General features: G+C 47.2%; 1 protein-coding gene across 6 annotated transcripts in view; it reads left to right on the forward strand.

The window, feature by feature from the left end:
* Positions 1 to 22673, forward strand: part of triobpb (TRIO and F-actin binding protein b) — a 285020-nt gene that overhangs the window by 174015 nt on the left and 88332 nt on the right. For 5 of the 6 annotated variants that reach the window (XM_059640825.1, XM_059640826.1, XM_059640828.1 and 2 more), the window contains one exon: positions 7573 to 7705. The exons of the other annotated variant lie outside the window; for it this stretch is intronic. In XM_059640825.1, coding sequence (XP_059496808.1) covers positions 7573 to 7705 — 133 coding nt within the window. The remainder of the gene's footprint in view (positions 1 to 7572; positions 7706 to 22673) is intronic. 6 annotated transcript variants of the gene reach the window in all.

Genomic DNA, 22673 nt, shown 5'->3' on the forward strand with positions numbered 1-22673 from the left:
AGTGTTGCACCTTCTGCAATTAGATGGGAAAGTGCTGTGAGAAAGGAGGGTGGTGTTGGTGGTTGAGGACTGGACTAGGCTGTCCTGGAGGGAACGATGGTTGCAAAATGTATACTGGGCCCACGAGGGGAGGATGCATTTGGTGGTGGCATTCTGCTAGAGTTGTCTGAAATGGCAGAGAATGATCCTTTGAATGTAGAGGCTGGTACAATGAACAATGAGGACAAGTGGAACTGCATCTCGCTGCTGTGAGTGATGGAAAGGGGCAAGGGTGAGAGCATGGGTGATAGGTCAGATGCGATTGAGGGTCCTGTCAACTAGTGAGAGGGAAACCATGGTTATGAAGGAAGGAAGCAATGTCAGCAGCACTGTTTTGGAGGGTGGCATCATCCGAACAGATGGGACATGGACGAAGGAACTGGGAGAATGGTATGTAGGATGCGACAAGCTGTAGTAAAGGTAGCGATGAGAGTCAGTGGCTTTGTCGTGGATGGCAGTGGACAGTTTATTCCCTGAAACGGAGTCAAAAAAGAGGTCAAGGAAAGGAAGGAAAGTGTCGGAAATGGACAATGTGAAAGTTACAGCTGTGATCTCCAGCATTTTTTGTTATCCAAGTCTGTAGGTTTTGCTTATGCTGACTTTGTTGGTATCACATGGCGTGAATCAAATTTACAAAAGACAGGCGTCTGTGATGCTGAAGACATCAGGAACAGTGCTTCCAGCTAAAAATGGTTACAAATGCTTCATGCTTATCTGAGCTGTCTGATCATCGAGGATGGGAGTATTTGTGAAGCTTCTTCCTCCAGTTAGTGATTGATTGTCGACTGCCATTCATGACTGGATGTGGTAGGACTACAGAGATTAGGTCTGACCCACTAGTTATGAGATTGTTTCTCCCTGTCTGTCACATCTTCTGCTGCTTCTGTTGTTTAGCATTTAGTCCTATGCTGTAGCTTCTCCAGTTGTCACAGTGGTCACACTGTTTTAGGTTCAGTTGCCACTGCTTTGATAAAAACCTTCTTTGCAAAGGCACCATCTGCACACACACACACACACACACACACACACACACACACACACACACACCCCCCCCCCCCCCCACCGCCGCGCCACTGCGATATTTCACATTCCGTCTTGAAAAGGAACAGTCTTCTCAGATTGTTGCTTCCAAATTAATTAATTCATCAGCCTTGTTTCACAATGGATTGCATTGTAAAGCATCTTGGGACGGGAAGAAAGGGACTTGCATTTATGTTAACACTTTCACAGCTGCAGAACATGTCACAGCACATTATTGCCAGTTATGTCCTTTTGAAGTTTAGTCACTGTGATGAAATACAGGAGCAATTTGCACACAGCAAGCTCACCCAAACAGCAATGCGATCATTGATAGATCATCTAATTTGACATTCTTCAGAGAGGCATAACTATTGACCAGAACACTGGGGATAATACTCATGCTCTTCTGGCATAGTGGAATCTTTGATCCACCTGTGGGAGCAGATAGAGACTTAGTTTCTGCCTCTTCTAAGGCATACCTGTTGTAGCACAGCACCACCACACTGGAGCATTAGCGTTATTTTTCTTGAGCTCAGTGGAAGATTTGAATTCCTGGTTGAAAGATCACCGGATCAATAATCTTAAAATAGATCAAGCTGAAGTTAGACAATGAAAAAGAAAATTACAGCACAGGAACAGGCCCTTCAGCCCTCCAAGCCTGCACTGACATGTTGCCTGTCACAACTAAATCCCCCGACACTTCCAGGGACCGAATCCCTCTATTCCCACCCTATTCATTATTTGTCAAGATACCCTTTAATAGTCACTATTGTGTCTGCTTCACTACCACTCCCAGCAGCAAGTTCCAGGCATCCACCACCCTCTGCGTAAAAACCTTGCCTTGTACATCACTTTTAAACTTTGCCCCTTGAACTTTAAACCTAAGCCCCCTAATGACTAACTCTTTCATCATGGGAAAAAAACTTCTGACTGTCCACTGTGTCCATGCCTGTCGAATAATCTTGTAGACCTCTATCAGGTCGTCCCTCAACCCTCTGTGGTCCAGTGAGAATAACCCAAATTTCTCCAATCTCTCCTCATAGCTAATGCCCTCCATGCTAGGCAAGATCCTGGTAAATCTTTTCAGTACCGTCTCTAAATCCTTCTGGTAATGTGGCATCCAGAATTGAACCATATTCCAAATGCAGCCGAACTAAAGTTCTACAAAGCTGCAACATTACCTGCCAATTTGAAACTCATTGCCTTGGCTGTTGGAGGCAAGCATGCCATGTGCCTTGTTGATGGCCTTCTCCACCTACTTTGCCACTTGCAGTGACAAATTGCCCTCCAAGTTGTGAATAACTTGTTGAGTGTGACTAAGATGAGATTGTGTTGCAATTGCATCTATCTTCTATCCCTTGGACAGTCCTTCAGGGTTGAGGATGACTTGCTTCCACTTTGGGGTGGGGATGTGTTCTGTATTGGCTAAATAATCTGCTCCTTGAGCTGCAGATTCTGCCGCAAGTGGAGCATATGGTGTTTGATGAGGCGGGTGGGTAGGATGCTGTAGCTCTTCCTGCTGTTTGCACTTGGTCTCTGTGTGCTCTACTTGGCCTCGCTCAAAGTGGTTGACGCCTTTGCAGATGCATCTTCTCCAGTTTGTGCATTCTAGGGCAGGCAATCATAGAACCCCAACAGTGTGGAAACAGGCCCTGTGGCCCAACAAGTCCACACCGAACCTCGGAGCATCCCGTCCAGACCCATCCCCCTATAACCCACCTAATCTACACCTCCCTGAACACTACGGGAAATTTAGCATGGCCAGTCCACCTAACCTGCACATCTTTGGACAGTGGGAGGAAACCGGAGCACCTGGAGGAAACCCACGCTGACACAGGGAGAATGTGCAAACTCCATGCAGACGGACATCTGAGGCTGGAATTGAGCCTAGGCCCCTGGTGCTGTGAGGTAGCAGTGCTAACCACTGTGCCACCATGATGCCCAAAGTCTCCAATTCCAAAGTGTCAGTGGACATGTTACATTTGTTTATGGAGGCTTCCAGGGTGTCCTTACCCTCTGCCTTCCTAGTGATTTCTTACCTTTACAGATTGAAGAGTAGAGCACTGTTTGTGTTGGGCCTGTGACCAATGCTGCCTACCCATGGCAGCTGGTCATGTGTGGTCATACTGCCTCAGTATTGGGATATTGACCTGGAACAGAATGCTCATGTTGGTATGCCTATCTTGCCAGACGATTTGCAGGAATTTGTGAAGGCAGCGCTCATGATAATTTTCTAGGGATTTGAGGTACTTACTTTGCATGGTCCATGTTTCTGATGCATTATAGGAGGATGGAGATAAGACCATTAGATGTAGGAACAGATTTAGCCCATTCGCCCAGCACATCTGCTCTGCTATTTGATCATGGCCGGTATATTTCTCAACACCCCGCCTTCTCTCTGTAACCTTTAATCCCCTTACTGATCACAAACCCATCTATCTCTGTCTTCAAAACACTCAATGACTTAGTCTTCACAGCCTTCTGCAGCAATGATTGACACAAATTCACCACTCCCTGGCTTAACAAATTCCTCCTCATCTCAGTTCTAGAGGATCGTCCTTTTATCCAGAGGCTGTGCTTTGGTCCTAGTCTTTCTTACCAGTGGAAACATCTTCTCCACTTACACTCTATCCAGATTTCTCTTATTCTGTAAGTTTCAATCAGATCTCCACTCAACCTTCTAAACTCTGTTGAGTACAGATCCAGAGTTCTCAACTACTTCTCATATGTCAATCCCTTCAACTCCAGAATCCCGTTTCGTAATCCTCCTTTGAACTCCCTCCACTGCCAGCAAATCTTCCTTAGATGCAGGGCAAAATTTCCCACTACATTCCAAATGCCTTATGTAGCCTCAGCAGTACATTTCTGCCCTTGTATTCTAGCTCTTTTGAAATGAATGTGTAACATTGCATTTGCCTTCCTAACTGCCAACTGAACCTGCATGTTAGTTAACCTAAGAAAATCCTCTCAAGTCTTTTTGTGCTTCAGATTTTCAAAGTGTGTTAGAAAATAGTCTGTGTCTGTATTCTTCCTATCAATGAGCATAGCCTCACCCTTGCCCACATTGTATTTCATCTCCCACTGTCCTAACTTGTCCAAGTCCTTCTGCAGCCTCCCTGCATCCTCAACATGACCTGTCCCACCCTTTGTGTCATTTGCAAACTTAGCAACAATGCTGTCCATTCCTTCATTCGGAACTGTCATGTATAACATGAATAGCTGTGGTCATTTGGAACTCCACAGGTCACCAGCTGCCATCCTGAATGAGACAGTTTTATCCCCACTCTCTGCCCTCTGCCAGACAGCCAATCCTCTACTCATGCCAGTGCCTTGCCCCTAATCTTATTTAGCAGTCTCCTGTGCAGCACCTTTTCAGAGGCCTCCTGGAACTCGAAATTGAGCATGTTTACTGGTTCCCCTTTGTCTAACTTGCTCGCTATGTTCTCAAAGAATTCTAACAGATTTTTCGGGCATGACCTCCCTTTGGTGATGTTGTGCTGACTGAGCCCTATTTTACCATGCACTTCTAAGTACTGTACAATCTCTTCCTTGATAACAGACTCTAAAATCTTACCAATGATCGAGGTCAGGCTAATCAGCCTATTGTTTCCAGTCTTCTACCTCCCTCCTTCTTAAACAGGGGTGCCCATTAGCCATTTTCCAGTCCTCTGGGACCTTCCCTGACTCCGGTGATTCATGAAAGATCACCACCAATGTCTGTAAAATCTCTTCCAGAATTCTTGGATGTAGTCCATCTCGTCCGGGTGATTTATCCACATTCAGACCTTTCAGCTTCCCCAGCACTTTCTAAGAAGAAGGGTCTAGGCCCGAAATGTCAGCCTTCCTGCTCCTATGATGCTCCTTGGCCTGCTGTGTTCATCCAGCTCTACACCTTGTTGTCTCATTTTCTCCTTAGTGATGGCTACCTCACTGACCTCTGCCCCCGACTGTTTAAAATTCCGGTATGCTGTTGGTGTCTTTTGTTGTGAAAATTGATGCAAAATACCTATTCAATTCCTCTGCCATTTCTTTGTTCCCCATTACTACTTCTCCAGCCTCATTTTCCAGCGTCCAATGTCCACTCTTGCCTCTCTCTGAGCTTTTATATATTTAAGAAAACTCCTACAATTTTTTTATATTACTAGCTAGTTGGCTTACCATCATATTTCATCTTCTGTCCATTTATTGCTTTTTTAATTGTGCTCTGCTGGATTTTAAAGCCATCCCAATTCTATGGCTTCCCATTAATCTTCATCACATTGTATGCCTTTCTTTTTGCTGTTGTGCTGCCCTGACTCCACTTGTCAGCTATGGTTGCCTCATCCTCGCCTTAGTAGGTTTTTTTTCTTCCTTGCGATGAATATCTGCCATGCCTCCCAAATTACCACCGGAAATTCCTGTCATTGTTCCTCCACTGTCTTCCCTTCTAGGGTCCCCTACAAATCAACTCCAGCCAACTGCTCCCTCATGTCTTTGTATTTATCAAGTCTGTTTCATTACATATCACCAGATCCAGAAGTGTGTGTTCCAAAAATAAATCTCATAGACATTCCACAAATTCCTTCTCTTGTCATCAGCTGACAATCTGATTTTCCCAGTCCGCTTGCATGTTGAAGTCCCTGGTGATTATTGTAATTGTATCTTTCTTACATGACTTCTATTTCCTGATTTATTTTCTTCCCCACATCCTGACGACATTAGGGTGGTACGGTGGCTCAGTGGTTATCACTGCTGCCTCACAGCACCAGTGACCCAGGTTTGATTACAGCCTCGGGCGACTATCTGTGTGGGGTTTGCACATTCTCCCCGCGTTTGTATAGGTTTCCTCCAGGTGCTCCAGTTTCCTCTCGTAGTCCACAGATGTGCACGCTAGGCAGATTGGCCACAGAAAATGCAGGGTTACAGGGATAGGGTAGGCGGCTCAGTCTAGATGGGATGCTCTTCAGATGGTTGGTGTGGACTGAATGACCAAATGACCTGCTTCCACACTGTAGGGATTGTAGTCACTGCTAGGAGGTCTATACATTGCTCCTGTCAAGGTCTTCTTTTCCTTTTCGTTTCCTCAGTTCTATCCTCAATTCTGATGCCTTCCAATTATTTCACTTCTTGCCATCAATTTAATTTCATTTCTTACTAACAGGGCAACCGTGCCCATCTGCCTGTTCTTTTGATGAGACCCTTGGATATTTAGTTCCCAGCACTGATCCCCTTGCAGCCACCTCTGTTTGATACCCACAACATCGTACTTGCCAATTTCAATCTGTGCTACAAGCTCATTCACATTGCTTTGAATACTGCATGCATTGCCTGAAGTTAAATTCCTGACCCTTTCCATACTGCCTGTCCTATTACTTGTTCTGGAAACTTTAATAGCATCTGCTGAGCCCTCCCACTTTAACTTTTTCCATGCACTGAATCCTGCTCCACATTTAATTTCTCGGCATGATTCACGATGAACCTATCCCATTGGAACAGTTCCTTCCTTTGCCTGTACTGTATCAGTGTGCCATGAACTCAAACCAATTTCTCCCACATCAATTTTTGATCCATGCGTTTACCTCTTTAATCTTGTTGATCCTCTGCCAGTTAACTTGTGGCTGAGGTAGTAATCCAGAGACTACTACCTTTTCGGCTCTGCTTTTTAAATTAGCCCCTAGCTACTCATCTACTTGACTACCTCTTTCTACCCTGTATTGTTGCTACGTAAATTGGACCATAGCAACTGGATTTTTCCACTCATGCTCCCAAGTACACCTGCAGCCCAGATGAGATATCCTGAATCCACGCACCAGGCAGGCAATACAGCCTTCGAGACTTTCAATCCTGGCCACACAGAACAGTGTCTGTTCCCCTGACTGTACTACCCCAAATACTGGTACATTTCTCTTTTCTTCTCCCCCAGCCACTCCCTGCTTCAAATGGCTTCTAGTATGATTGTGCTATGGTTAGTTTGTTCATCCTCTCAGCAGACCCCACTCTCATCTCACACACAGGGAGCAAGAATCTCAATGCTATTCAACAATCTCAGGGGCTCAGGCTCCATCAGCACTCTCTCCTGGGTCTCTTTACTTGACTTGCTCGTAGTCACACCCTCCTGTCTCTGACCGCTGACCAAAGAGGTAGTTAATCTAAGGGGTGTGATTACCTCCTGAAACATAGCATCCCTGATGTGTCATGGTGTTTGAAGCTCAGAATCCAGTTTATCAATGCTGAGCCGGAGTCCCTCAAGCAGCCAACACATGCTACAGATGTGGTCACTATGAATCACAGTGGGGTCCACTGGCTCCCACATCATGTAGGTACGATAGGTGGCCTGGCCCCGCATCTCTATTCTATTTACTTAGTTCTTAATTTGATTTTTAAAAATTTCTACTGCGGCATGTTTGCCCTGTTGACCACAGCTTGGTGCTAGGTTTGAATTCTTGGACTTTGAACACTTAGTTCCTCAGGCATCCAAAGGCAGCACTGGTACATTGGAGTCAATGTTGAATTTCATTGTCATTGTCTGCTCAGGGTGAGAAGAGGCACCTGAAGTTTGGGAAATACAAAGAACAAAGAAAATCACAGCACAGGAACAGGCCCTTTGACCGTCCAAGCCTGCGCCGATCGAGATCCTCTGTCTCAACCTGTCGTCTATTTTCTAAGGGTCTGTATCCCTTTGCTCCCTGCCCATCCATGTACTTGTCTAGATACATCTTAAAAGACACTTTCGTGTTTGCATCTACCATCTCTACTGGCAACGCGTTCCAGGCACCCACCACCCTCTGCATAAAGAACTTTGCATGCATATCTCCCTTAAACTTTCCTCCTCTCACTTTGAACTCATGACCCATAGCAATTGAGTCCCCCACTCTGGGTGGAAAAAGCTTTTTGCTGTTCACCCTGTCTATACCCTCATGATTTTGTCAACCTCAATCAGGTCCCCCCCAATCTCCATCTTTCTCATGAAAATAATCCTAATCTACTCAACCTTTCTTCATAGCTAGCACCCTCCTTACCAGGCAACATCCTGGTGAACCTCCGCTGCACCTTCTCCAAAGCATCCATATCCTTTCGGTATTGTGATGACCAGAACTGTACGCAGTACTCTAAACGTGGCGGAACCAAAGTCTTATACAGCTGTAACATGACCTGCCAACTCTTGTATTCACTACCCCATCCGATGAAGGAAAGTATGCCGTATGCCTTCTTGACCACTCTATTGACCTGCGTTGCCACCTTCAGGGAACAATGGACCTGAACACCCAGATCTCTCTGTATGTCAATTTTCCCCAGGATTTTTCCATTTACTGTACAGTTCACTCTTGAATTAGATCTTCCAAAATGCATCACCTCGCATTTGCCTGGATTGAACTCCATCTGCCATTTATCTCCCCAACTGTCCAATCTATCTATATTCTGCTGTAATCTCTGACAGTCCCCTTCACATTGTCCAAGGGCTCACCATGAATGTTGATGGTCAGGGGCCTTGTTGTGTGACAGGAACGGGTTGGTACAGAACTTTTGTTTTCAGGACGTTTACCCTGATGCCCATTCTCTCATATGCCTTGGTGAGTGTGTGGATGATAATTGTAAGTCAGCCTCAGAGTTTGTATACATGCAAGCATCATCTACATGCTGCAACTCAATAGCAGAAGTTGGAGTGGTCTAGGTTCTGGGTTAGAGGCATCAAAGATTAAGCTTTCCTGCTACTCCTTCAGATTAGCTCCATACTGGCAGGGAGCTTCATGGAGATGGGGTAGAGTCTTATGGCAAAGAAGATGGCAAAGTGTATCAGAAATAATGGGAACTGCAGATGCTGGAGAATCCAAGATAACAAAGTGTGAAGCTGGATGAACACAGCAGGCCAAACAGCATCTCAGGAGCACAAAAGCTGACGTTTCAGGCCTAGAGCCTTCATCAGAGAGCATGCTGAAGGGTCTAGGCCAGAAACGTCAGCTTTTGTGCGCCTGAGATGCTGCTTGGCCTGCTGTGTTCATCTAGCTCCATACTTTGTTAAGATGGCAAAGTGTGTTGGTACGATAACACAGCCCTGGTTGTTCCCAATTTACACTTATATTGGGTCTCAGGTGGATTCATTGGTGAGGATCACATTTAGCATGTTATTGTGAAGGAGGCAGAGAATGGTGACAGATTTCTGCCAGCAGCTGAACTTGAGGAGGATATTGACAGCACGGATGCCTTTACGAAGAAGGCCGTGTACAGAGGTTGGTGCTGTTCCCTGTACTTACTTGGATTTGTCTCAAACTGAAAATCACGCCCATTGTGCCTCCTGATGAGTGGAAGCTACACTGAGACTCAGGGAAAAACTCCTCAGCCATTGGACGGCGGCAGTTGAGGATTCTCATAATGATGTTTCCCATAGTGTAGAATAGGGCAACTCCTCTGTAAATTCCACAGTTGGACCTGTCTCCTTTCATGAAGATGTTCACAATTCTACTGTCTCTGAGATATCCAGGCATGCTCTGTATTATATTTTTGTGCTTCAGCACGGATTCCATCTGCACCAGAAACCTTTTTTTCCACTTGTCAGATGGCTTCGTACACCTTGTGACAGTTTGGAGGTGTGCCAAGACTGGGGGTGTGTTAAGGGTTGGTGTTGAGGGTACTTGCATCAAAGGCTTTGTCTTGGTTGAGAAGGGCCTTGAAGTTCTGTTACCAGTGTGCATTAACTACCTTTCGATCTTTGACTCTCCAATTTTGGCTGTTAGTGGTATAGGTCCCTGGGTACTCAAACAAAGAGACGTTGGGATGTAGGTTATTTGTTCCTGAAAACGGAGTCACCGCTAGACAGGCTAGTGAAGAAGGCGTTTGGTACACTTGCCTTTATTGGTCAGTGCATTGAATATAGGAATTGGGAGGATATGTTGCTTCTGTGTAGGATATTTGTTATCGCCACTTTTGGAATATTGTGTTCAGTTCTGGTCTCCCATCTGTGGGAAAGATGTTGTGAAACTTGAAAGGGTTCAGAAAAGATTTACAAAGATATTACTGGGGTTAGAGATTGATCTACAGGAGAGGTGGACTAGGCTGGGGCTGTTTTCCCTGGTGCGTCAGAGGCTGAGGGGTGCCCTTGTAACAGTTTATATAATCATGAGGAGCATGGATAAGGCGATTGGCCATGATATTTTCCCTAGAGTGGGGGAGTCAAACATTAGAGGACATAGGTTTAAGGTGAGAGGGGCAATATTTAAAAGGGGTCTAAGGGCAACTTTTTCATGCAGACAATGTTGCGTTTATGGAATGAGCTGCCAGAGGAAGTGACAGAGGCAGGTACAGTTACAACATTTATAAGGTGTTTGGATGGGTGTATGAATAGGAGGGGCTTAGAGGGATATGGGCCAAATGCTGGCAAATAAATCTAGATTAATGTAGAATATCTGGTTGGTATGGACGAGTTGGACCAAAAGGTCTGTTGCGTGCTCGATAACCCTGTGTTTCTATGACTACTTGAACCTAGATGGCTTTGATTACACTGAGGAAATGTGTCGTGATTGTCGGTAAGTTGTTGAGCCTCCTGCGTTTTTTCTAGCCACCATCTATTCTTTAGGCCACTGGTTCTTTATTGTACCTCAGCCTTCAGGAACCTGTTGGCTTGTTTTCTCTTGCTTGAGTTTTAGTGGCATGCCTTGAGTTTGCAGTCTAAGAGATCCTGGGTCACCTGATCATTCCTGAGCTGGAATTGGTATTTCTTTGTTGGGAGGCAGCATGTTGCTATGTAGATGCTGACTGTGGTGGCCTTTAGATTGCAACAGAGAGTATGGGCACTCTGTGGCTCTCGAAAGTCAGTTGTCACCAGGTTAACTATGAGGCACCACCCAAGTAAGTCTTTCTTCTCAGGGTCTTTGAGCCCAGTAATATTGAGACTCTGACAGTTAGGGACTAGTTTGATGGAGATGGCAGAGTGGTTTGGTTTTATTGTCGGTCCAGCAATCATCAGTCATTTGCTGTGATCATGGTGTGGATATCTTTGCAGTCCCTTGCTCAAACGACAATATAGTCTACTATATGTTGGCATTTGGAGTATGTTTGTTGCTATGTGGTCTTGTACTTGTCCCTGTTGAAGAACAGGGTGTTTGTAATGATGAGGTCATGTTCTAAGCATTTTGTCAGGAGAAAGACTCTGTTAGAGAGTTTTGAGAAGATTTGTAGCTCAGTTTGAAGTTTTGGATGTGAGATTGCTCGCTGAGCTGGAAGGTTCATTTTCAGACGTTTCGTCACTTTTTTTTATTTGAAAAAATATACTTTATTCATAAGATGTACAAAAAATAAAATATATTTATACACCTACCCAGTCATGCAAGCCACTCTGGGTTACCCAGGGGTACGTACACCAACTAAAGGAAAGGAAAACAAAGAAGAAAAAAACAAAGCAAAGAAAATACCCCAGCAGTCGTCACCCCGCACAGTCCCCATTGCCCCCTGACCAGTTGGGGAAGGCGCCAGCTGGGCCCAGTTACCAGACAGGGCCCTTTTTTCCATTCTGGACGAGGGGTTTCATACGGTGGTCTTTCCCCACTGTGCCTTGGCGGCAGCTGCCCCAAGCTTTAGCGCGTCCCTCAGCACATAGTCCTGGACCTTGGAGTGTGCCAGTCTGCAACACTCGGTTGGGGTCAGTTCTTTCAGCTGGCAGACCAGCAAGTTGCGGGCAGACCAAAGAGCGTCTTTCAACACATTGATGGTCCTCCAGGCGTAGTTGATGTTGGTCTCGGTGTGCATCCCGGGAAACAGCCCATATAGCACGGAGTCCCGCGTCACGGAGCTGCTCGGGACGAACCTCGACAAATACCACTGCATCCCCCTCCAGACCTCCTGCGCATAGGCACACTCCAGAAGGAGGTGATCGACAGTCTCGTCCCCCCTGCAGCCGCCTCGAGGGCAGCGTGCGGTGGCGCAGAGATTCCGGGCATGCATAAAGGATCTCACTGGCAGAGCCCCTCTCACCGCCAGCCAAGCAATGTCCTTGTGCTTGTTTGAAAGTTCTGGCGATGAGGCATTCTGCCAAACGACTTTGGCAGTCTGCGTGGGGAACCACACGACGGGATCCACCCTCTTCCCGAAGTATCCTCGAGACCCTACGTGCTGACCACTGCCTGACGGCCTTGTGGTCAAAGGTGTTTCCTTTCAAAAATTTCTCCACGAAGGACAGGTGGTACGGGACGGTCCAACTACTCGGAGCGTTCAGCAGCAACGAGGCCAGGCCCATCCTTCGCAACACCGGGGACAGGTAGAACCTCAGTAAGTAGTGACACTTGGTGTTTGCGTACTGAGGATCTGCGCACAGCTTAATGCAGCCGCACACAAAGGTAGCCGTCAGGGCGAGGGTGGCGTTCGGTACGCCCTTTTCCCCATTTCCCAGGTCTTTGTACATGGTGTCCCTGCGGACCCGGTCCATCCTTGACCCCCAAATGAAGTGGAAGATGTCCCGGGTGACCGCAGCGGCGCAGGTCCAGGAAATAGGCCAGGCCTGCGCCACATACAACAGTACCAAAAGCCCCTCGCACCTGACGACCAGGTTCTTACCCGCGATGGAGAGGGACCGGAGCGTCCACCTGCCCAGCTTCTGCTTCAGTTTGGTGATACGCTCCTCCCAAGTCTTAGTGCACGCCCCAGCTCCACCGAACCAAACACCCAGCACCTTCAGGTAGTCTGTCCTGACGGTGAAGGGGATGAAGGAGCGGTTGTCCCAGTTCCCGAAGAACATGACCTCGCGTTTACCCCTATTGACTTTGGCACCCGAGGCCAGTTCAAACTGGCCGCAGATGTCCAACAGCCTACTCACCGACCGACGGTCAGTGCAGAAGATGGCGACGTCGTCCATGTACAGGGAGGTCTTGACCTGGAGGCCTCCGCTGCCTGGGATAGTCATGCCCTTCAGGCTCACGTCCTTCCTGATGGATGCGGCGAAGGGCTCCACACAGCACACGAACAAGGCAGGAGAGAGCAGGCAGCCCTGCCTCACTCCAGATCTGATGGGAAAACTGTCTGATTCCAACCCGTTGATCGAGACTGCGTTAACCATGTTGGTGTAGAGCAGCCGGATCCAATTGTGGATGCCCTCCCCGAACCCCATCATGCAAGCATGAGAGACCCTGTCGAAGGCCTTCTCCTGGTCCAGACTGATGAGGCAGGTGTCCACCCGCCTGTCCTGCACGTAGGCAATCGTATCCCTGATGAGCGCGAGGCTCTCAGCGATCTTCCTGCCCGGCACAGCACAGGTTTGGTCAGGGTGAATCACCGACTCCAGGACAGATCTGACCCGGTTGGCTAGGACCTTGGCCAGGATTTTGTAGTCCACGTTTAATAGTGAAATGGGACGACAATTCTTAATTTCTTCCCTCTCCCCCTTCCTCTTGTAAATGAGGGTGATGATGCCCTTCCTCATGGACTTACACATTTCCCCTGCCCGAAGCACACTATCATACACCTCCAGCAGGTCCTGGCCGACCAGGTCCCACAGAGCGGAATACAGCTTGACTGGTAAGCCGTCGCTCCCGGGAATCTTATTCCTGTCCAAGGACTTGAGGGCTCTGGTCAGCTCGTCCAAGGATATCGGCCGGTCCAGCCACTCCCTCATGCCGTCGTCGAAGACCTCCAAGATAGATGACAGGAACGACTCGGAGGCCGTGCTGTCCGTGGGCTTCGTGTCGTACAGTCCGGCGTAGAAGGATCTGCTGATCCTCAAAATGTCGGGCCGAGACGACGTCATCGAGCCGTCGTCCTCCTTCAGCTGGCTAAGCACAGAGCTCTCTTTGTGCACCTTCTGAAAGAAGAAACGCGAGCACGTCTTGTCCTGCTCCACGGAGCGGATCCTGGACCGGAAGATTATCCTGGAGGCCTCCGCGGCGAAGAGCGAGGCTTGCTGGCCCCTCACCTCACGGAGGTCTTCCGTGACATCAACCCGCATCAACTGCAGAAGGAGCAGGTTCTGCACCCTTTTCTGGAGTCGCAACAGCTTTCCCTGCCTCTCTCTCGCCTTCCGAACACGCTTGAGGACAAAAAAACTTTTGATGTTCTCCTTCACCATCTCCCACCAGTCGCCCGGAGACTCAAAGAGGGGTTTCACAGTTCTCCAACCGGCGTACTCCCTCTTAAGCTCCTCGACGTTCTCTGGGGTCAACAGAGTAGTGTTGAGCTTCCATGTCCCCTTGCTGGGCGGATGGTCGTCCTGTAAGTGACAGTCGGCCAGCAGGAGGCAGTGGTCAGAGAAGAACACCGGCTCGACGCCGGTGGACCTGACCGAGATATCGGCCGGTCCAGCCACTCCCTCGTGCCGTTGTTGAAGACCTCTGTGATAGACGACAGGAACGACTCGGAGGCCGTGCTGTCCGTGTCACCTGGAAGCGGGGTGCTGCTTTCCTTCTCCCTTGAGATCTTTAGCTTCTGCTTTGGGGGGGCCTCCTCCAAATCTCCCTCGTCAGAGGAGCTCTTATAGCCCCCCTGTAGCTGCCTCTTCCCGCCTGATGGTTGCGGTGCCTGGGCCCGCCGGCGCACCTTCCTCCTCGCTTTCCGGACCGTTGTCCACTCCCCTGGGTCACCTGTCGCCGCCTCCGTCGACTCCGGGTTGTCGGGGGGGAGCGGAGCCTGCAGGGGCACCTGGCTGGCCTTGGGTTCATCCTGCGGGGCTGGGCCCTCCTGCACATTAGTGGGGTCCTTGCAGAGCCCTGGTGCCTTCCTCTCCTCCGGAGGGGCTGGCCCTGCATTACCCCTGCTGGCGACCTGGGCGTAGGTGGTCCCCCGCCGCGGGCATGCCCTATAGAGGTGGCCTGCTTCCCCGCAAAGGTTGCAGCTTTTTTCTTGTGGGCAATCCTTTGCAAGGTATCCCTCCTCCCTGCAGTTCCTGCAGATGGTGGCTTTGCAGTCGGCTGCCACGTGACCTGACCAACCACAGGCATGGCAGACTTTAGGTTGCCCTGCGTAGGTCAGATAGCCCTTGCTCCCGCCGATTGCGAAGCTGGACGGTGGGTGTACGATGTTCCCATCCGCGCCCATCCTCAGCGTCACCTTGACCTGCCTCTTACTGGTCCAGATGCCAAAGGTGTCAATGATGTCAGTTAGGTCCACTTCCACCTTCACGTACCTTCCAAGGAAGGTCAGGACATCAACTGCTGGCACATGCGGGTTGTACATGTGTACAGTCACCATACGGCTCCTCTGCACTGGCATCACAAACAGTTGGACAGCAGTTAATACAGAGAGGGGGCCCTCACCTCCTTTCTCCTTGAAAACCTCCAGGAAGTGCTCGCAAAGCTTGGCACTCCTGAAGGTTACATCGTAAAAAGCTCCTCCGGGGAAATGCTGCAGGCAGTAAATGTCTGCAGCAGCAAACCCACAACAGTCCAACAGGACCCTCTTCACGAAGAAGGTGCAGTCCACAGGTGCACTTTCATCCACCTTCTTCTCGGAAACACGGATGGTGTTCCGGACCCCCTGACCTGGGACGCAAGCACTTGCCACAGCCATCATTGCAGGTTGGCTGCTCCCCTGAACCAGCGTTAGGCCGAAGCCAGCATTAAGAACCACCGGTTGCAAGGGTGCACAGCCAACCCAACGTCTTCCTTCCACCTCCAACACAGCGCTCTCCTCCTTTCGGTCCACAAAGAGTGGGTCTTTATTTTGTTCTGGATGTAAGCTGGTTCACTGAGCTGGAAGGTTTGTTCCCAGATAATCAGTCACCATTCTAGGTAACATCAACAGTGAACCTCCAACGAAGCGCTGGTGTTATGTCCCGCTTTCTGTTTATCTGGTTAGGTTTCCTTGGGTTGGTGATGTCATTTCCTGTTCTTTTTTACCATCCCCTGAGAAAAAGAACAGGAAATGACATCACCAACGCAGGAAATGACACCACCAACCCAAGGAAACCTAAACAGATAAATAGAAAGCGGGACATAACACCAGCGCTTCGTCGGAGGCTCACTGATGATGTTACCTAGAATGGTGACGAAACGTCTGAAAATGAACCTTCCAGCTCAGCGAGCAAACTCACATCCAGAGACTCTGTTAGAGTTTGTTTACCCCTGCCCTCCTTGCCTAACATTCCTTTCCATAGATTTGCGTCCCTCCCAACTCTGGCATTGAAGTTGTTGAGGACAATGAAGCTATCTCCCACGAGAATGGGAGACAGTCATCGATCCAGGCTGGTATAGAATGTCTGTTTTGTCTTGACTGTTTAGGGTTAGGGTGTAAACACTGATGCTATGATGTACTGCCTGTTGGTCAGGATGAGCCAAAAGGGGATTCGTTGAGATATCCAACCAATTTATTTCTTTCAGCAAAGCTGACCCCATAAAGTCAGTGTTCTTCTTATGGTTTGCCTTCTTAGTAGAAAGTGTAACCTTCTCCTGTTAGTCATGTCTCATTCAGGGTGGTGACATCCATGTTGTAGAGCTGGAGATCCCAGGCTATGACAACAGTACCATGTTCAGTTTTGATGTCATTGGTGTTGTCCACAAGAGTCCTGACCTTCCAGGAAACAAAACCCATTTGGGGAGCGAGTGGAAAGATTCCGGTGCAGGGATTGTACTAATGCAGAGTGGTCGTTGCACAGTAATCAGTACATGTTCTCAGCAGAGTGAATACTTGACCCAAAGGCAGGGAAATCCAAGACAACTGGAGACCAGGCTATGCTGCTGGACTGGGTCTAAAAAATACTGTTATCTTCCACCAATCAGTGCCACTTTGGAGCAGAAGGTGAAGCCCATAGTGGTAGCAACCCAGCGCATCAGGCCAGAATGCTGTAGGGTCATGTCAGACCACACAGGTTCGGGTCAGTCCAGCCCATAGGCTCAAGCCTTCCATCAGGAAGCAACAAGCTCGTGTCATGCTGCCTTGACACTACAAACTCTTGTACATGTTGCACATCAATACACATCCCAACACTCAGGTTTCTCTGAAGAATTTGATGGGTAGAATACTTTTTCTGGATTTCCATATCAGAATCTAGAATCCATTCTCTGAATGGAATCAGCAGAGAGACCAGGGAACCACAGTCATCTGGTGGCCTCATTGCAGTTATGTACTGAGTCCCTCTCACTATCCTAGAGAGAGACACAATTGTTCCTGTGGCTCACCAGATTGTTCAGTCTGTGCATTTGGATATCAAGCATGATGGTGATGACATGGATATCTGCCAATTTGTTCATATAAAAAATGAATCATCTGCTGAATCTGGGTCACATATACAGCTCCTTCTAAACCAACAACACTTCCATCTACAGTGACAAGAACAGCAGATACATGGGAACGCCACCGCCTGCAAGTTCCCCTCCAAGCCACTCACCATGGAAATACATCGTTGTTTATTCACTATCGCAGTTCAAAACCTTGGAATTCCCTCCTTAGCAGCATTTAGGGTCTGCCTGCAGCACATAGACTACAGCAGTTCAAGAAGGCAGCTCATCACCACCTTCTCAAGGGCAACTCAGGACGGGCAAATAAATGCCGGCCAGCCAGTGATGCCCATGTCCCACAAGTGCGTTAAAAAACATCCAGTGATTGTTTGACCAGGAGCAATCAAGAAGATTCCTTCAACAGTATCTTTGATAACTGTCATTCCACCTTTTTATTTTCCTTGATCCAAGATAAATCTGGAGTTTGCTCCCCTTTGGAATATATAGTTGAGGAATGAATGAATGTGGAAAAAATTATTTGAGAGATCTGTCCCTTTAATGACTGCAGGGTAAAACATCTTAATATAGAGCCCATGATTTCATGCAGCCTGGTTTAGAATGTGGGTGTTGTCAGTGGATTGTAATCCTGACCCCCAGGCTAATGCTGAGGACACCAGTTCAAATCCCACCGCAGTAATTCAATAAAACAAATCTGGAATGTAAAGCAAATGATTGTGACAGTGCCAGCAATCATTAAATTGCTTGCAGTGCAAGATGACTTGTCTTCTTTTGCTCATCCCTAAATGCTCTTGAAGAGGTCGTAGTGAGCTGCCTCTATGAATTGTTACAGTGTTTGGAGTGTAAATACCCCACAGTGTTGTTACAAAGAGTTTCATAGGATTTTGATCCAGCAACAGTGAAGAAACAGCAATATTACTCCTTACCAAATGATGTATGACTTGGAGGAGTACTCATTCCATTGTGGTGCTCCATTTTTCTGAAAGTTTGGCTTGTCAGTACTTCCTCTGTTTTTTGAATAGGAAATATTCAACAAATTTGGGAAGGAAGTGAGGCCAGTGGAGCTGCGCAGTGCACATTCTATCAGGTTTTCTTACTGCTTTGTTATTTACTGAGGAGGATGGTGCCATAACTTCATTCATAACTGTTTTTAACCCTTCCCTAACAGGAAGATGCTAGCTGCCTTTGGTTTCTCACATGCAATATGTCCTGAAACAACTGATAGTCCCATGTTTGCACATCAAGATCATGAGTCAGCATTGAGGCCATGGCCATTGTTATGTATCATTCGTTCATGCAATCCAAACTTCACTTGCTCCACACACCTTTAAGCTTGGTCCCACATCCTCCTAAAGCTGTTGAGAAAATTATAAAGCAGTGTTTGGATCCACTGGGGAGACTATAGACTTGCAAATAAACCAGTCGGAGAGATTACATACAAGAGTTTAGATACATTGGTTTTATATTTGCGATGAAACCCTCTTTTCCTTGTATGGAATTTGTACTGTGTAAGCTGGCAAGATCTGAACACTGTAACATTCAGGGATCAGACAGTTGCAAAGGGTTGTTACTTTTCAGTTCTGGTGATAGGCTAAATTCGATCCTATCTACCGCTAAGGGTAGTGCTTGTTGCAAGATTTTCAATGGGTCACTCAAAACTGTTCAAGGATCACTGAAGGACTGTTCAAGGGTTACTGGCAGAGGAGAGAGAGCCAGAAGCAGGCTCCATGCAGAAAAGTGCTGCTGTTTAGCTGAGCTGTCAAGTAGGCCACTGGTTCTGTGCGCTTGGACCTCAGGGAGGATTCCTAAGAACAGTTGAGGTAGCTGTGTGCAGTTAGGAAGTAGGAAAGTCCTAGGAGCCAGTTGATGCAGCTGAGCAAGACTAGAGCTCACCAAAAATAAACCAGGGCAGTACTGATTTGGTGAAGTTAGCTGTGTGAGAAGCTGAAGTAAGTGCTGGAATGCAATTTTCAGAATTCAAGGGAGCATTGGCCCAGGAAAAGGTGAACTGCCAAACACAAGAAGTTGTAGAGGCAGTCCATGACAGAATAGCTTTCGAGGGAATTCCAAAACTACGTCTTTAAAACAGAAGAATTGGAAACCCTAGTAAAATTTGATGAATTTGAATTTGGTGTCACTAACATTGGTGAGGGTGGTGGTTGCTTGCTGTGAGATCTGTGGGATCAGTCTCAATTGTTTGTGTTATTTGATGTTCTCTGTGGGGAGGGGGGGGCTTGATCATAGTTTGTAGGTTATCCATCTGTACCTCATCTTAATTCTGAATTTTAGAATGTAAGTTGTATGTGAGATGTATAATGTATGTGAGTATCGTAATGATGGAGCAAAGGCAGGAGAGTGGAGTTGAGGATTATCAAATCAGTCAAGACCTCTTTCAATGGCAGAGCAGACTTAACGGGATGAATGGGCTTCTTCTGCTCCTCAATCTTTTGCTGTCATTTTTTTTGGAGGAATGTATACAGTGATATTTCCCCAGGTTGAAATTAGGCCCACTATTTTTCTTGGTCAATATTAGTAGTGTAGACTTCAGGATATTGGACACAATTTTAAATTGGTGGGTAATAGTTGGAACGCTTTTGAACTGTGCAGAGAATAGTGGCAGACGTCAAGAGGACAGCAGTTGGCTGGTGAAATAAGTGTGACAGATGAGTTTTAATGGGGAGAAACATGGTATGATTCATTTTGGTTGGAAAAATAACTGGGGGGTACATTTCTAAAAGAGTGCAGGAGCAGAGGGTATTATGTGCATAATAATGCGCCATAATCCCAGAACACCCATCAGTTCCTCCTTCAGTAGAGGGAGACAACTGGTGGTGAGTTGAACTTAAGCGTCTAAGTCTCAGTTGAAAGATGAGGTTGGGAAGAGAGGGCCTTCACAGTAACCTCAGCTAGTACAGATATTGAACCTGTGCTCTTGATATCACTCAGCAGCCATCTCACAGACTGAGCTAATGGGAACTGCAGATGCTGGAGAATCCGAGATAACAAAGTGTGGAGCTTGATGAACACAGCAGGCCAAGCAGCATCTTAGGAGCACACAAGCTGACGTTTCAGGCTGATGAAGGGCCTAGGTCTGAAACGTCAGCTTTTGTGCTCCTAAGATGCTGCTTGGCCTGCTGTGTTCATCCAGCTTCACACTTTGTTATCTCACAAACTGAGCTAACTACTCGCAAATCATTAAAGATGGCAGTGCAGGCTTATAAAGTCATTAAATAGGCAATCACAATCCTGGGCTTTATAAAGAGAGGACGAGAGTACAAGGGCAAGGCAATGACAATGAACATTTAAGTAATGCTGGTTCAGCCAGAGCTGGAGAACTGCATCCCATATGGGTTTTAAGAAGAATGTGAAGAATTCACATTCACAACAAACAGGGATGAGGGACATCAGTAACAAGGATTGACCAGCGAAGCTTGGTCTGTTATCTTTAAACAAGAGAAGGCTGTGATGAAATTTGATTACGGTGTTCAAAACCAAGAGGGGTTTACTCCTCCAGAAAAAACTGTTCCCATTGGCAGAGGAGTACAGAACCAAAGGGTGCTAGTTTAAGGTGATTGACAAAAGAACTGACAATGACCTGAGGAAAGTTATTTTTGACCAGTGAGTGTTAGAATCTGTAACATTCTGCTTGAGTAGGTGCTAGAGGCAGATTTGTCATAGTTTTCAAAAGAAGATCAAATAAATACCTGAAGAGAAAATAATTTGTGGGGCTACAGGATAAAGGCTAGGGAATGAGAACAGCTGAATTACAGTTGCAGAGAGCCAGCATGAACAAGATGATCTGAAGGACATTGTTCTGTCATGTAACAATTCTGTGATTCATCCATCATTCATGAAACTTGCTAAACTGCTTTTGATTTGTCATTACTGTTTTCAAATCACTGCACGATTTCTCCCCTATCTGCTTCTGCAGATTATCAACTCCACAACCTTCCCATTTCTGGCCTCTCAACTCACTACACTGATGGCAGCCGTGCTCTTAGCTGCCCAAGTCTTCAAGCTATTTTCTGAAGAAGGGTCTAGGCTCGAAACGTCAGCCTTCTTGCTCCTCTGATGCTGCTTGGCCTGCTGTGTTCATCCAGCTCTACACCTTGTTATCTCAGATTCTCCAGCATCTGCAGTTCCTACTATCTCTCAAGCCATCAACTGTTGATTTTCATCCCTCAATGTTTCAACCTGTCTTTCCTTCTTTAAGCTGCTCCTCGAACCTCCCTCTTGGAGCAAGCTTGCAGTCAAATTTCCTAAAGTGTCCTTCCAGTGGCTCGGCATTCCATTTTGTTTGATATTTTGTTTGCTCATGTGAAATATTGAGGTACTTTGAAAATGCTAAAGCAGTGCATATTATCACTTCAATACAGCTTTTGCCCACCATGTTTTAAGGCTGATAACATTTTCCAATCACAATTTAACCCTACTGCGGTGAGGTGATGGTGTGGGTGTGGTTTGTATGGAAATAGCAAGCTGCCCATGAATATGTGACACCCAATTTGCTAGGGATGGTTTTTGAGGTTAATAGCTTCAGGCTGCACTTCCAACTATGAACAGAGCAGTCTGTGTACACACCAAACAATGGCACCATGTAGTGCTCACTTACTTTATTTGCTTAAGATGTAAATATAATGTTTTATTTCCTTATGAGTCTACAGCACTGTATGTATGGGGGTGGGGAATCGGTGATAGATTGGCCAAGGGGCATAATGCAGAGGGAGAGAGGTGAGGAGAACAAGGGCGAAAGGAAGAGGGAAAAGAAATGACAGTGAGGAGGATAAGGAGGCAAAGTGTGAAAGAGACAGATGAATAGGGAATTAGAGAGACTGAGGAGAGAGAGAGGTCAAGATGGTTTGGAAAACATGAGGAAGGGCAACTAAAAAGGTGATCAAGAGAGGGCAAGGGCTGTAGGGAGGGTGGGCGAAAGTGAGGTGGTTGGGTTGGATTGAGGGAAGGCTGAAGAGTGGGAGAGTGAGGTGTTAGAGTGAGAAGGCAGGCAAGTGACTGAAAGTGCCAGAACTTGAGGGAGGGTGTGCAAAATAAGGGCAAATGAGAGGGAAAGCAGGAGAAAGATGGTGAGACTGAGGGAGAGTGAGAGAGGGGTAAATAAAAACAAGGAGGTTAAGTGGAGAAGGAGAGCGAGAGGGAGGAGGATGAGAAGGTGGGAGGAGAGAACCACAGCTTCCGTGTTTCAAAAAGGAGCAGCCTGTGCCTGACAGTATGCCCTGCCCTTCTCTCTCTCTCTGAGTTGAGGAGGTGTACACCCGAGACAAATGTGAACTCTGAACTCTATCCCACTGATAAAAGGGGGAGGGGCAGATTTGCACAGTGAGGCTGCTGTCTTGCTGTTTTGGAAATCTGGAATGAAGAATACTATCTCGGAGCCAAAGGAAATTCTTTGTGGGGCTGGCTGCTGGGCCTAGGAAAAAGGAAACATGTAACTAAGCTGTGTACAAGAGGTGGAGGAGATAGTAGCTGAGC

The sequence above is a fragment of the Stegostoma tigrinum genome, chromosome 38 (genome assembly GCF_030684315.1).
Source record: "Stegostoma tigrinum isolate sSteTig4 chromosome 38, sSteTig4.hap1, whole genome shotgun sequence".
NCBI classification, from domain to species: Eukaryota; Metazoa; Chordata; class Chondrichthyes; order Orectolobiformes; family Stegostomatidae; genus Stegostoma; species Stegostoma tigrinum.